Source organism: Mobula birostris, chromosome 10, assembly GCF_030028105.1.
Source record: "Mobula birostris isolate sMobBir1 chromosome 10, sMobBir1.hap1, whole genome shotgun sequence".
NCBI lineage: Eukaryota > Metazoa > Chordata > Chondrichthyes > Myliobatiformes > Myliobatidae > Mobula > Mobula birostris.
The window spans coordinates 90924083-90938409 of NC_092379.1; the positions used below are offsets into that span (position 1 = coordinate 90924083).

Genomic DNA, 14327 nt, shown 5'->3' on the forward strand with positions numbered 1-14327 from the left:
AATTTCTCCAGCATCATTTTCTATCAGTCCTATATCTACTCTCGTCTGACTTTTACTCTTTTCTTTTTCAATCTTTTTATTAGTTTCAACATCATACACATTACAAAAAATAAGTACAGAGCAATTGGGATTGTATTAATTAATAATAATGTTATAAAAGTATACAGTTAAGTAACACATAGTTAGTAAACCTCCCAAAATATCAAATTAGCAATATATAAAAAAGTATACATAAAATACAAAAATATCATTAAAAAACAAAAAGAAAAAAATATCCCATTAGAAAAAAAAACTAATCTACCCAAACTAAAATAAAACTAAGGAAAAGAAAAAGAAAAGAAAGGGCTATTATGATACCTCAGATAGAACCAATAGTGTCGCCACTTCCGCTCCTCTCCCCATATATTGAAATCACAAAATAGATTTGGCAAGGGTCAAATCACATCATGTGGAAATATTGAATAAATGGTCTCCAAGTCTTATCAAATTTAATAGTTGGGTCATAAATGACACTTCTAATTTTTCTAGATTTAAACAAGACATAGTTTGAGAAAACCAATGAAATGTAGTAGGAGGATTAATCTCTTTCCAATTCAATAGTATAGATCTTCTAGCCATTAGAGTAACAAAAGCAATCATCCGACAAGCTGAGGAGGTCAAATGAAGTTTTTCTATCATTGGTCAACCAAAGATGGCAGTAATAGGATGAGGTTGTAAATCAATATTCAAGACAGTCGAAATAATATCAAAAATATCTTCCCAATGTTTCGGTAAAGGGCAAGACCAAAACATACGAGTTAATGAGGCTATCTCAGTGACATCTATCACATACAGGGTCTATATGAGAGTAATAACCAGCTAATTTATCCTTGGACATATGAGCCCTGTGTACAACTTTAAACTATCAATGGATGTTTAGCACATATAGAGGAAGAGTTAACTAGTTGAAAAATCTTTTGCCATTTCTCAGTAGGTAAGGTAAGCTTAAGTTCCCTTTCCCAATCATTCTTAATTGTATTTGAAACATCTGGATTTATTTTCTTCATCATATTATTTATAACTGCTATTGAACCTTTCTGAAAAAGGTTTAAATCCAAAATTTTTTCCAATATATCAATAGAATATGAAATCAGAAAAGTTGCAAGAATAGTATTTAAAAAGTTTCTAATCTGTGAGTATCTAAAAAAATGGGATCTAGGTAAATTATATTCATTAGATAATTGTTCAAAAGACATAAAACAATTATCTAAAAATAAATCAGAAAAACACTATACCTTTTGTTTTCCAGACCAGATAGGCTTGATCCAAAAAAGGGGGATGAAAAAAAGTTGGATACAATAAGGCTTGCTAAAATAAATTGATTCAATCCAAAAAATTTTCGAAACTGAAACCATATTTGAAGAGTATATTTAACTATTGGGTTATCAATTTGCTTATCCAATTTAGAAAAGTCAGAAGGAAGTGGGGTCCCTAGAATAGAACCAAATTTTTAAATAGCGAATATTAATTGCCCAATAGTAAAATCTAAAATTTGGCAATCTTTTACTCTTTATATACTTGAAAAAGCTTTTAGTATCCTCTTTGAAATTATTTGCTAGCTTCCTTTCATAGTTCATTTTTTCCCTCTTAATAACCTTCTTAGTTTCCCTTTGCAAGCTTTTAGAAACTTCCCAATCCTCTGTCTTCCCACTACTTTTTGCTTCCTTGTATGTCCTCTCCTTTGCTTTAACCTTGGCTTTGACTTCTCTTGTCAGCCACAGTTGTATCCTTTTCCCATTCAAAAATTTCTCTTTTGGAATATATCTGTCTTGCACCTTCCGCACTTCTCACATAAATTCCAGCCACTGCTGCTCCGCCATCCTTCCCGCTAGTGTCCCTTTCCAGTTAACTTTGGCCAGTTCCTCTCTCATGCCACTAATTTCCTTTACTCCACTGAAATACTGACACACCAGATTTCGGCTTCTCATTCTCAAATTTCAGTGAACTCAATCATGTTATGATCACTGCCTCCTAAGGGTTCCTTCACCTCAATCTCTAATCATCTCTGGTTAATTACACAATACCCAATCCAGTACAGCCAATCCCCTAGTGGGCTCAACAAGCTGTTCTAAAAAGCCAAAGAAACACACAGCAGCATAGAAACCCCACCGCCAACTAGCGTTTTGGCAGTGAATTACAGAGCGACACAGACACACAAGTATAAATCAGCCTTTAATGCTGCTGCAAGTTTATGGTTAGGGTGACTGGTGTCCCTGATCAGCCTTCCTTATACACCTGCTGCTGTAAATGTCCTCAATGGAGGCAAGCTCACATCCACAGATGCGCTGGGCTTTCCGTACCACTCTGCAGTGCCCAGTGATCAAGGTTGGTGCAGTTTCCATACCAGGTGGTGATACAGCCAGTCAGGATGCTCTCAATGGTATCCTGCAGGTCTTGAGGATTTGGAGGCTTATGCTGAACTTGTCACCTGATGTAGAAGACGCTGTCCTTTTCTTTGCCACAGCAGTCCAAGTGTTATCTTTGGTGATGTGTATACCAAGGAACTTGAAACTACTGTATTCACCCTTTCAACTGCAGTCCCATTGATGTTGATTGGGTTGAACATGGTTCCAGTCTTGGCACCTCTGTGTCAGGGTGTTAACCTTTCTGCAGGCTGTTATGTCATCGCTAGAAAAAAAAAAGGCTGATCGACGTGTCATTCGCAAATTTGATCAGCAGATTGAAGCTGTGTGGCAGCAGTCGTGGGTGTAAAGGGAGTAGAAGAGGGGACTCAGGATACAACCCTGGGGGACACCTGTGTTGAAGGTCAAAGGTGAAAGCCCATCCTTACCACCTGTCAGCCATCCAATAGGAAACTGTTGTGCATGATAATCCCAATCACCAGTTTCCGGGATAACTCAAACCACCCCATTTGGCACCAACACTCATCCCACAGTCAAGGTGACTTAGATCACCTTTCTTCCCCATTCTCATGCTTGGTCTTAACAACTGAACCTCTTCACCATGTCATGTGCTTCCACGCATTGAATTGCTGTCACAATTGCCCATTAAGATATTTGGCATTAACAAGTAGGTATACTGAATAAAGTGGCCACAGAATGTTACATCTGGTGAATTTTTGTTCAGCGACCAATTGCTTTTATTTTACAGCACTGGCTGTCTGTAATGTCCCCCTTGTTCTTTTCCCATGCCTAGAAAATTCCCTGAAATCCACATTCAGTTTCAACCAGCCTTGAAAGCAGTTTTCAGAGCCATGCATTTCAATTGCTCTTACAATACCAGGTTCCATGCCATACCCTTGCAAGTGAAATCCTCAAAAATGATTCTATGGATTCCTTCCAAAACCCTCAGACCACATTAAAAATGGTGAGAATTGCAAAATGGTGAGAATTGCATGCAACACTGGATGACCCGCAAATTCACTTTTGATACACAAGCACATATTCCATCTCCTACTCCCAGCTACACTCCAGCCCTAGCATCCTTCCTAGCTCCTCCCACTGGGCACCTTTTCCACCCATGCCCCATTCAACTAACTAGCCCCATTCATGGCTGCATGCGGCCAACACATCTGGAAATTAGTATTAAGGAGTTTCAGTCAAGGAAGAGGAAAAATTATAATAATGACGAATTCTGAGAAAGATACAAATCTGAATTGTACTTTGAGGGGACCCAACCCCTCCCACTGCATGCAATTCTACCAAGCACTGCTCCTCAAAAATCAGATTTATTTAAAATTAATCAATACTCTTGTGTCAAAAATGTTCTAAAGTGCTGATGACAGTGCAACAAATAAAATTAGTCACAGCAGTGTATACATAAAACATTTTAATTTCTGATTTGCATCTTATTGCTTCCACTGTCGATTGTACAGATTTAACCACTACTTTGTTTTGCAGCGAGCCTCTTGTCTCTCTCTTCAGCAATGGTAAGGCGGATACCCTTTCCACGAGGCAAGGAAACCCATGGCTTGTTACCCTAAGTGATGAAAATAGATCATTCATAAATCAATGCTTTCCTGTGGTCTACAGTTCCAGTAACATGACCTCAATAATCACTTAATTCAACACCACTTAACTTTCACCATTGCCTGTCTCCCTCCTCCTTGCTTTGCCCAGAAAGCAATGACACACTGCATTATAATTAGCATATTTCACAATCATGTTGTGAGTGTTGATTTTGACAGCCTGTTCAGACATGTGCACTACCTTGATACAAAAAAACTATTGTACATTGGTGTATCACAGAACTAATCCCCACTCACAAAACATTCTAGAATAGGTGGAAATATTTAAAGGAGCACAGTTAACACATAAATTCATCACTAACAGAGTATAAAATTACACAAGGAAACAGAACACAGCAATCATGCGAGTAATCATTTGAATCAAAGTCCGGAAATCTATAAATCAAACTGTAGAACATTTAAATGGTGCTTTCATAACCAAAAAATATCATCCCAAAATATATAACCATTTAAGTACCTTAAAGTGCAGTCAGTTATATGCACCAAATGGTTGTGCAGGGGGAAGACTGCACAAACAGCAAGAGATTAGTTCCGTTTCTTTCTCCTGTGAACTCCCATTCCACCCACAAAAAACTAGAGCTCTTCTTTAAATAATGCCATGGGAGTTATATTCACTTTGAGGAAAATAGGGATTTGGTACCTCACCATAAAGGCAGCATTTTCAATGCTCAGTAGTCCCTCAGTGCTGCACTGGGGTCTACTGAAGTGACTGTATGTTCTAGCTTAGAAGACATCACTAACAGCAAGTCATAAAATACACAAAGTTTCATCACCAGTCACACAAACCTGAACACTGAACCAACTATACCAATGTACAGCAGTTAGGTTTTGTAACAAGAGTGAAGGGTTTCAGCCCAAAACATCAACTGATGATTCCCCTTCATTGCTACTGTTCAGCTTACTGAGTTCCTCCTGCATTTTGTGCATTGTTCAAGATTTTCAGCCAACTGCAAAATGTGTTAGTAATTGTGTTTAAAGATATGTTCAAGTTTACTGGTCCAAAAACAAACTATGCTGCCATACAGTTCCTACAGCTATTTCCAATTAATACTGTTATCTATAACCAAACATTTCACAAAAAAACACACAAGATTCTGCAGATGCTGGAAATCCAGAACACAATGCTGGAGAAACTACGGTCAGGCAGCATCTATGGAAATGAATACAGTTGATGTTTGGGGCTGAGACCTTTCATCAGATGACTGGAGAGGAATGGGGAAGACTCTAGAATATAATGGTGGGAAGGAGGACAAGCCATTCGATAGATGCGAAGGCAGGTGGGTAGGGGAGGGCATGAAGTAAAAAGCTTCACAGGTGCTCAGTGGAAAAGGCAAAGGGCTGGAGAAGAAGCAGGGGCACCAGGGGGGGTGACAGACAGGTGAGGGAATAAGGGCCCAGAGTGGGGAAATTTAAGCGGGAAGGGAAGGAAAAAAATTGACAGCACTAAGATTTATACTCACCTTTCCAATAACAAAAATGTTGGAAAGCCTGGTAGCAAAGCTATTACCATTGGCATCCTTTACGTGAACAACATCGAAAGAGCCAGGATGCCTCTCCCGGTTTGTGATTACCCCAATACGGCCCAAGTTAGCACCTCCTATCACCATACACAAGTTGCCTGCAGGTACAAAGAAATGGGACAACGGGTTAATAGGAGACAAATTATACTTTTTTTCCAGATGGAATGTTATTAAATTACAAAGTCTGTGCTATATCCTACAGAAATATTATGCACATTTACATCTTGTTATAATCAGGTACCAAAAATCTCTCACACAGCACCCAAGCCACTCTTACAACCAATTATTTCCATGTGTCTTCAGTTGAAGTAATACAAACTGGCTTTGATACAATTCAAAATGAATCTGTAAATCAGAGTGCACATTGCTATAACATTTATATGTGGAACAATAGTGAAAATGTTCAAGTTCCTGCCTTTTTCAGTATATCAATGCTAATGTTCTGAAGAGTTTGTCATTTAATACAGAACAAAATTCCTACAATCTCTCTGGTTTGAGGAGCTATTTTTAAAGAAATATCTTGCACCCTAAATTGTAAGTGCACATTGAAACCTACCAGAAAAAGTTTTCAATTAGCATTTTAATCACTGTTGCTGCATGTGGATGTCAAGAAGGTCATGACACTTGTCATCTCAGAAAACAAAGGGCAAAGCTCAAGTTAGGGCCTTGCTGAGTGGTTCCTCACAACTCTTCTTTAGGTCATGCGTCTACATATTGCTAATGCAAGACCAACAAATTACAGCCATCTAGCCAGCTCCATAGTAGCAAATACTAAGTTACCAGTTTCCAGTGCTCAACATTAACCCCGTGTGTTATAACTGACGAGTGCAGTTTGAGCAATTCTGTGAAAATGTTATACCCACACCCACAGCAAGATTACAGAACACAGTTTCAAACCCTGGATCCTGGCACAAGTGTCTTGGTAACACTTAACGCTAAGCCAATGACACCCTTGGGACAAGTGTGAGCCTATGTAAAAGTGAGAAGAAGAGCCAACGTATACTCCCTGGACAGTCTTTAGCCAAAGGAAAGGCAAATGGACGAAATGTACCAAAACATCTCACCACTTACTGAACTGTGCATTAGGTCATTAACCAGAAAGGTCCATGGTTGAAGCTACTGAGATACAAGTACCAAAACCCCGGAGAGAAATATAAATGCATTTTTGAATACAGATACACATTGAGCCATTTACTGAGCAACCGATTTAAGTTTTTAGTCATGCATGGAAGTAGACTGCCAAAACTTCCTGAAACAGTTCTATGAAACAGAACACAATTTTACTGCAGTTATTGAATTATTGAACCAAAACTCCATCCCAAAATTTTTAATTTTACAAGTATGCTTTGGGGTATGAAAAAGCTTAAATATGCCACTGAAGGGTAAATTTCAGATTCATAGGACAGCCAGACACACAGAAGGAAGGAATTACAAATAAATGAGAATCACTTTACTTATTGCTGGTATATGGAACATACCAGAATTGATTGTGGTTCAATGCCCAGACATAAAATACCAGAACAGACAACATAAAAGCAACCAATTTACAAGCCAATAGTGCAAACCAGCATGAGCACACAATTAGCAGAATGGTCATTCACAAACAAATAACCAAAAATTAAATAAATGTGAACACATGAACAGACTCAATTTTCAAGAGAACAAGAGCAGGAAACACCACTTAAAGGGACAGCTAGGGTTATTACACTCAAATTTTGTTGAGAAACAAAAGCAGCTTCGGAGGTGAGGTGTAGTCCTGGTGGTGATGGATTCCATCAGGGACCAAGTATTCCAGAGTCTCCCTGATGGCAATTTGGTGAATGGGTGACTGCTAGGGTGGGTGGAGTCAGCAGCTAATTTTTCCAGTACTTTTCTTTGCTCTGGAAATGAGCAACTTCTTATGTCCGTAGCTGACAGCCAACGATCTTCTCCTCTGTGGACCATTCATTTCAACATAGACTTTAAGAGGGAAGAGGCAGTGGAGAATCAAATGGCGATAGAGATGGTCACAACATTCTCAATGATAGCTCAGTAAAAATCCATCAGGATACTCTGAAATGTTAAGGTTCCTAAGCTAGTGCAGGAGGGACAATCTGCTGAACTATCTAGTGGTGAGTGCAACATGCTTGTCCCACTTCAATGTATTGATTATTGTACTACCCAAGAATTTGAATGACTCAACTATACACAGCCTGACCATTAAGTTCCAAGGGGTGGCAGGTAGGAGGCTGTCAGTGGAAGCCAATCCTCATTTCCACTGCCTTGATAGCATCAAGCCCCATGTTGTTACAAGCATACCATACTTCAGGATGGTCTACTTCTCTGATAGGAGGTCACATTATTAGAGATGAGACCAACCAGTCATGTTATTCGCAAATTTTAGGACTTTAATGGATTTCTCAATGGAGGTATAGTCACTTGTATAAAGTGAGGAGCGCTTACAGACATTGGACCAGTCAAGTCGGAGGCCAGCCTTGAATACTGCTTACTTCCTATCACAAGGTTGTAATCCACTGCCAGACACTGGGCTAGCTTGCTGTGGAGCAACCATGGATCCACTGAGCTAAAATCCACAACAAGATCCTCACAGCTGTTGGGGGAGTCTAAATGTTAAAGAACGTAGTGAAGCACAGCCAAAAAAATTTGTAGGTTGGGAATCATTTGGAGGGAGTGCAGAAGAATGACTGAAGGAATGAATGGCATTCATTGTGATCGAAAGGAAAAATTGCAGAGTAACAGAAATTTTTCTGAATTTCTGGGAGGCCGGGGGGGTTATGATTTATCAAAAATCGTTAAGCTTTCTTATAATCTTCACTTTAAAAGATCTAACATTGTTTATTGCCTAGAATCCTTGCTATTCAACATTATTCATTTAAACCTCAGCCTTACCAAACATCTTTGGATCCACATTTCCAACCTTTCTCCAGACGTTGGAAGACAAAATGTCCAGAAACTCTTATGATTATGAATACAAAGTCAGATACTTTGCCAGAAATCCAAATTTAAAACAAAGCATTGGAAGCACTTGGATGGCCAGAACATCTTATGGCGAAGAACACATTAATCATTCAAATCAATGTGCCTTTCATCCACCTGCATTAACTATCCTCATCTCTACGTACTGTCTGACACATATTGAAGTATTTTCTATAAACTTGTTTCAACTCAAAATATATTGTCCATCCTGTAAAAATCTCGATACCTGTGTCAAACTTAATGAAGTCCGTGATCTTGCCAGTATCCAGATCAATCTGCACAGTATCATTGACCTTGATCAGAGGATCTGGATAGCGAATAGTTCGCGCATCATGTGTAACGAGATGTGGAATTCCCTTGGTGCCCACTCGGATCCTCCTCACTTTACACAGCTTGTACTACAAAATCAATAAAGATAATTCATTATTCACATACAGCAATTGGGGATAAAATCTTAACTTTGTAATTGAAATGTCTCCACTTCTGGTTTTTGACAACTATGCATTATTGCCTAAACTCAAAAATATGGCACTCCTGAGTAGGAATGGAACTACACTATCCTTCACGTGCAAAACTATTAAAATATTACAGAGCAACACAAAATGCTGGCAGAATCTGGTAGCATCTGTGGAAATGAATAAACAGTCAACGTTCCTGGCTGAGGTCATTCTTCAGGACTCAGCACTTTTTTTAATCTTTGGGGTACACTACCCTATGAAATAGTATTTCCAAAGATACTGGGAACTATGGTTACCAGAAAACATTGTGATGAAAGATTCTCATTGCATCCTTGCTGGATCCAAATTAATTCATAGGTTCAATTCTCGGCACTGTCGTAAGCAGTTTGTATGTTCACCCCGTGACCACACGGGTTTCACTGGGTGCTCCGGTTTCCTCCCACAATCCAAAGGCATACCAGTCGGTAGGATAATTGGACATTGTGAACTGTCCCATGATCAGGGGCCGCGGAGCAGTACAGCTCGAAGGGCCTGCTCCGCACTGTATGTCAATAAACAAACAAACTGGGCTCAATGGTCCTGCGTGAATAAACCACAGGCCTCCAAATTTAGAAGATGGAATATCAAAGTGCACAGCTTGGCTGCTAAAGGGGAAGATCATTTCTGCAACTTTCGTAGTTGACAAGGAGGACATGACCTCACGTAATAAAAATTTATCTGTCTTAATATTCGTTAAATCACCAGGTAATCTGCTAAAATACTGTATTTGACCCAATACCGTCACCTGCACAACAGTAGACTAGAAAGAATTGGATCACAATTAAAATAATTTCATTCCATCTTTAAATCAATTTAATTTTAGCATTTAATTTATTTAGAATGGTCAAATGGGCTACGGAACAGCCTAGTATAAACAGCAGCAGTTAACATAGTGCTGTCAGTGTTGAGGACTGGGTTTCAATTCCTGCCAGTCTGTCTGTAAGGAGTTTGTATGTTCTCCCTGTGACACCAGTTTCCTCCCAAATTTCAAATACGTATGGTCAGGATTAGTGAGTTGTGGGCATAGTACTTAGGCACTGTAAGTACGGCAACACTTGTGAACTCCCAAGACAAGTTAATTTTAATTCAAACACATTTCGTTTCTGTATTGCAAAGTACCCGTTTCAAAATAAAGTTGAATATCTGAGGATGTCACCCACGTGAACCTGCCAATTACTTTATCTTTCACGGTGCAAGCAAATAAGGGTGGAAAGGACAGATATGATCAACTCCTCTGAGCATATATCGTATTTGCCTCCAGTCCACAATACCAGGAACACACTGGGCCAAATCAGGCTTCCCTTTGGAACCTGCCAGCCCATTCAGTTTTTTTTTGAGTCTGCATATCAAACAATTCAAGATAGTTCCAAGAGTCAGGTGCCTACGCAACTGACCCTTTGCTCCTCTACAAAACTCGCCAGCTAAAGAATATGATGCACTGAAGAAAGGAAACAGGTGGACTTTGCATCCAACCCTAGGTTTACAATAGAGAACTATAGGAGGAAAAAGCTATTTTACTTTGCTTTCACTCAGTATTTAGTTAGTTTGTAAACGTCTTGAGACTGCAGGGCTACTTGCTGCTTTGAGTCCATGCTACCATAGGTCATATATATCATAAGACAATGTAATATTTTAAACACACAATGATTGACATTATCCAAAACTAAGCAAAATTTAACGACAGTAGTAGCAGAGGGAACACTGCCTGGCTTGATTGCCCTATCACCAATTTAGGATAAAATAGTGCTCTCAGCTTTGTAAGCTTCCAATATACACTCAATTATTTTATTAGGGACACTTGCTTGTTAATGCAAGTACCTAATCCACACTTATGCAGCAGAAACTCAATGCATGACAGCATACTGACAGTCAAGAGGTTCAGAACAAGAAAGGTGATCTAAATGACTATGACTGCAGAATTTCTGGCACCAGATGGGGTAGTTTGAGCATCTCAGAAACTGATCTTCAGCGATTTTCATACACAAGCCTCTTGAATTTACAGAGAATGGTACAAAAAATAAAAATACCAGCAGCTTGCAAATCTGTGCACAATAATGCCTCCCTAAATGAGACGTCAGAGGGGAATGGCCAGGCTGGTTCAAGCTGACAGGAAGGTGATTCTAAATCAAATAACCACAGTGGTGTGCAGAACAGAATCTATTAATGCACAACACGTCAAACTTAAGTGGTTGGATACTCCAGCGAAGGACACACTGGGTTCCGCTTCGGTACCTAATAAAGTGGTCACAGTTGACCATTCAATATTTAGTCCAAAGACTAGGCTCCAACGCATAACAAGAACAAACCTGTATACTCAACACAACCAACAGTACAAAGAAGAGTGCTTTGCATGTGAAGGAAAGCAGGCTGAACACATCACACCAAGGCACAGCTGTTTAACATTGTTGTTACCTTTGCTTCCTCAGCAGTTATTCTGTGCACAGCAAAACGACCTTTTGTATCGTAGATCAGACGAAAATGCTCACCCGTCTTATCGATGCTGATGACATCTGAAAATGAACAAAGAGGGACAATTTTATAAACTAGGTTCTGTCCTTGAGTCCATGGTAGAGCCCACTACGTACAGGTCAACACTACCTACAATATCTAGCAGCATTTTAACAAGAGACACCCCAAGGCCACAATCTCTAGTCCACAGGAAGTACAATTCTGCCATGCCTACAACCCATACTTCAGACTATCTTAGCTCATTTGAATTTGGGGAAAACTCAAACAAGTATTAGCAATTTTCATTTAGAGGTTGCCATTAATGTGTATCCCACAATACACAATATTAACGTCAAATCTGACACCAGGTCACAGGAAATATGTTTTGAAACAGATGACAAAACGCTGTTATAAGGGATAGATTTTGGTTGCATTTAACAAAATGACAGAAAATGAAGAATACCAGGTAAAGAATCACAGGACACAAGCTAAGCCAATTATAGCACTGCTGATGTACAAATAGCATGGAACTGTTTTGGAAATTGAAATCTACGGCAAAAGCATTAGAACTCAACAGTGCTGAAACAGAATGCTGCTACAGTTCAGAAAGTGAGAATGACAGACAAATACTAAACTTAAACACCGTCAAAAGATTTGAATGAGAGGTTTTAATCCAATTTGATGCTGTTCATTAAGAAATACCACAGCGATGTCTTTATTATGTCACCTTGCCCAAGGTATTCAATTCAGAGCAAACACTATCTTACACATAGATACAGAACCTCCTCGTGCTTACCCATGAATCCAGCAGGATAGGTGATATCTGTGCGAACTTTGCCATCGATCTTGATGAATCTCTGCATACAAATTTTCTTGACTTCATCACCAGTCAAGGCATACTTTAGTCTATTTCTGAGGAAAATGATGAGGGGCAGACATTCCCGGAGTTTGTGGGGACCAGTGGATGGACGTGGAGCCTAAAGAAGTGAAAAGCTTTAGTTCACAAATACACAGGAACAATATATTCAAATAGAAAAATGTGAAAGTATCTAAACAGTCAACATTATTCAGCTTTTCTTCAAACAGTGGATTTCTTTATTCAACATCACGTCTCCAGTTACCAAATGGTCATTATTACAACCATCATTGTACTAGCCATTCAAATTCCATTTGTTTTGCATCAACTTGTATATTTTCTGTCTTCAGAAACTATAACTTCTCTCAGATCTGATGAAAGGCCACCAACCCAATGAGTCAACCAGTTCACTGCCATTGGATGATTATTTCCAACATACTTTTAATGCTAGAGCAGAATTACCCCTGTATCTGTTTTGCAGTAACCCAGATTCCATGCACATGATATAAATACTGGCCATTTTGACCAGTAGTGGAGAAAAACTAACTTCTTTTTAATTAACAACTATTAAGACATCGATTGGAGATTGTAAAGGAGCTACTATGAACAACTACGTGGGAAGAAACACCCATTCCCCCTTTCAACAGAAGGAAACTCAAATGATCCGATTTCAATTGGAATTGATAGAGCAAGAGAGAAACACGTACCAACCCCACCTCCTGAAATAAAGCACAACCAAATTTAACAGTGCAGTCACTTCATCTTGATACTTACAAACACTCCCGTCAGTTTATCCAGCATCCAGTGGCGCGGAGCCGCCAAGCGCTTCAAGTGTTTCTTAGGGCCTCGGGCCTACGTGAACAGAAAAGGCTGTTTAGTTATAGGTTTGGACGGAAGGACCAATGAGAGGTTCGGATACCCGACTTTCCGCACGTACTCCCCTACTCCGACTCTCCCATGCAAGTCCAGCTCACGGGAAGCGGGAAAGCCGCCAAGACTCCGATTGGCATGGATCGAGCCGGGCCTGGACATACGGCACCGAACATCTCCGTCAAACCTGCGTTTTCATTTTACTACACCGTGACGCTGATCCGCGGCCTGGCGCCGAGCGCCACTTGTGGCCTGGTCAGGACCGCTCACTCATATGAAAATATCCAACATTGTTCAATCCATTAACGATAAATCCGCCCCGGACCCTGTTCCATGGCCGTCCCTACACCGATTACGATCATATTGAAACGCCTTATCGCATTCAGAACGCGGATGTTGCCGGATTACGCCAGCAGATCCCAAGCCAGCGCTCCTACCATCTCTGGGTCAGCGACGAAAAGGAACAATCTCCCACAATGCACCACTCAACCAGGCTCGGCTCGGCCTGACGTCACAGCAGAGCGCACATGCGCACTGACCACTCGCTGTCGCGCCGGCAGGTTTGTGGCATTGATGGCCAAGCGTTGTTTGTTTAACCTTTTTGCATGTTATACGGTAACGTGATAGACTGAGGTACTTTAAATTGAGCAAGAAATATACAAACGCAGCGATAATGGACCACAGACGCTAAAATCGGGAACAATTGTAGAATTTCTGTGAATAAAACATGAGTAATTTTATGTACTGAACGAAAGCTGCAGGCCTTTACTTCCATTGGGAACCAAAGGCAGTCGCCTTACACTGACGTCATGACTTCAGACACCGTCTTTTAAAGTGAGCACAACAACTCAATGTGGATAATGTAGAAACATTTCCATTATGAACAATGTGTGTCATCTATCACCCATTACATTACTCTACACAGCAAACAACCTGCTGGAGGGACTCAGCGGGTCCAGCAGCATCTGTGCGTGGGGGAGGGGAGGAATTGCCAATAGTTTGGGTTGAAACTGCATCAAAACTGACAGGAAAAGTGGCGGGGGGGGGGAGAGATGACGGGGAGTGGTGAGTAAGGCGACTGGGTAGGGGTGTTTGATGGCAGTCAGGTTGTGCCAGTTTGGGAGGGGAACAGG

General features: G+C 40.2%; 1 protein-coding gene across 1 annotated transcript; it reads right to left on the reverse strand.

The window, feature by feature from the left end:
* Nucleotides 1-3813: 3813 nt before the first annotated feature.
* On the reverse strand, nt 3814-13656 carry rps4x (ribosomal protein S4 X-linked). Its single transcript, XM_072270550.1, has 7 exons — nt 13632-13656; nt 13099-13176; nt 12265-12445; nt 11433-11530; nt 8750-8921; nt 5488-5645; nt 3814-3978 (listed from the first exon to the last, which is right to left on the reverse strand). The coding sequence occupies exons 1-7, from the start codon at nt 13632-13634 to the stop codon at nt 3877-3879; spliced, it is 792 nt and encodes a 263-aa protein (XP_072126651.1). The 5' UTR covers nt 13635-13656; the 3' UTR covers nt 3814-3876.
* Nucleotides 13657-14327: the final 671 nt, after the last annotated feature.

Bases quoted from the DNA above. Each gene is read 5' to 3' on its own strand.
- rps4x (XM_072270550.1), bottom strand. The intron at 12,446-13,098 runs GTAAGTATCAAG...TCACTTCTTTAG, and splicing joins ATAAACTGACGGGAGTGTTT to GCTCCACGTCCATCCACTGG. The intron at 3,979-5,487 runs GTGAGTATAAAT...TTCATCACTTAG, and splicing joins ACATTTTTGTTATTGGAAAG to GGTAACAAGCCATGGGTTTC.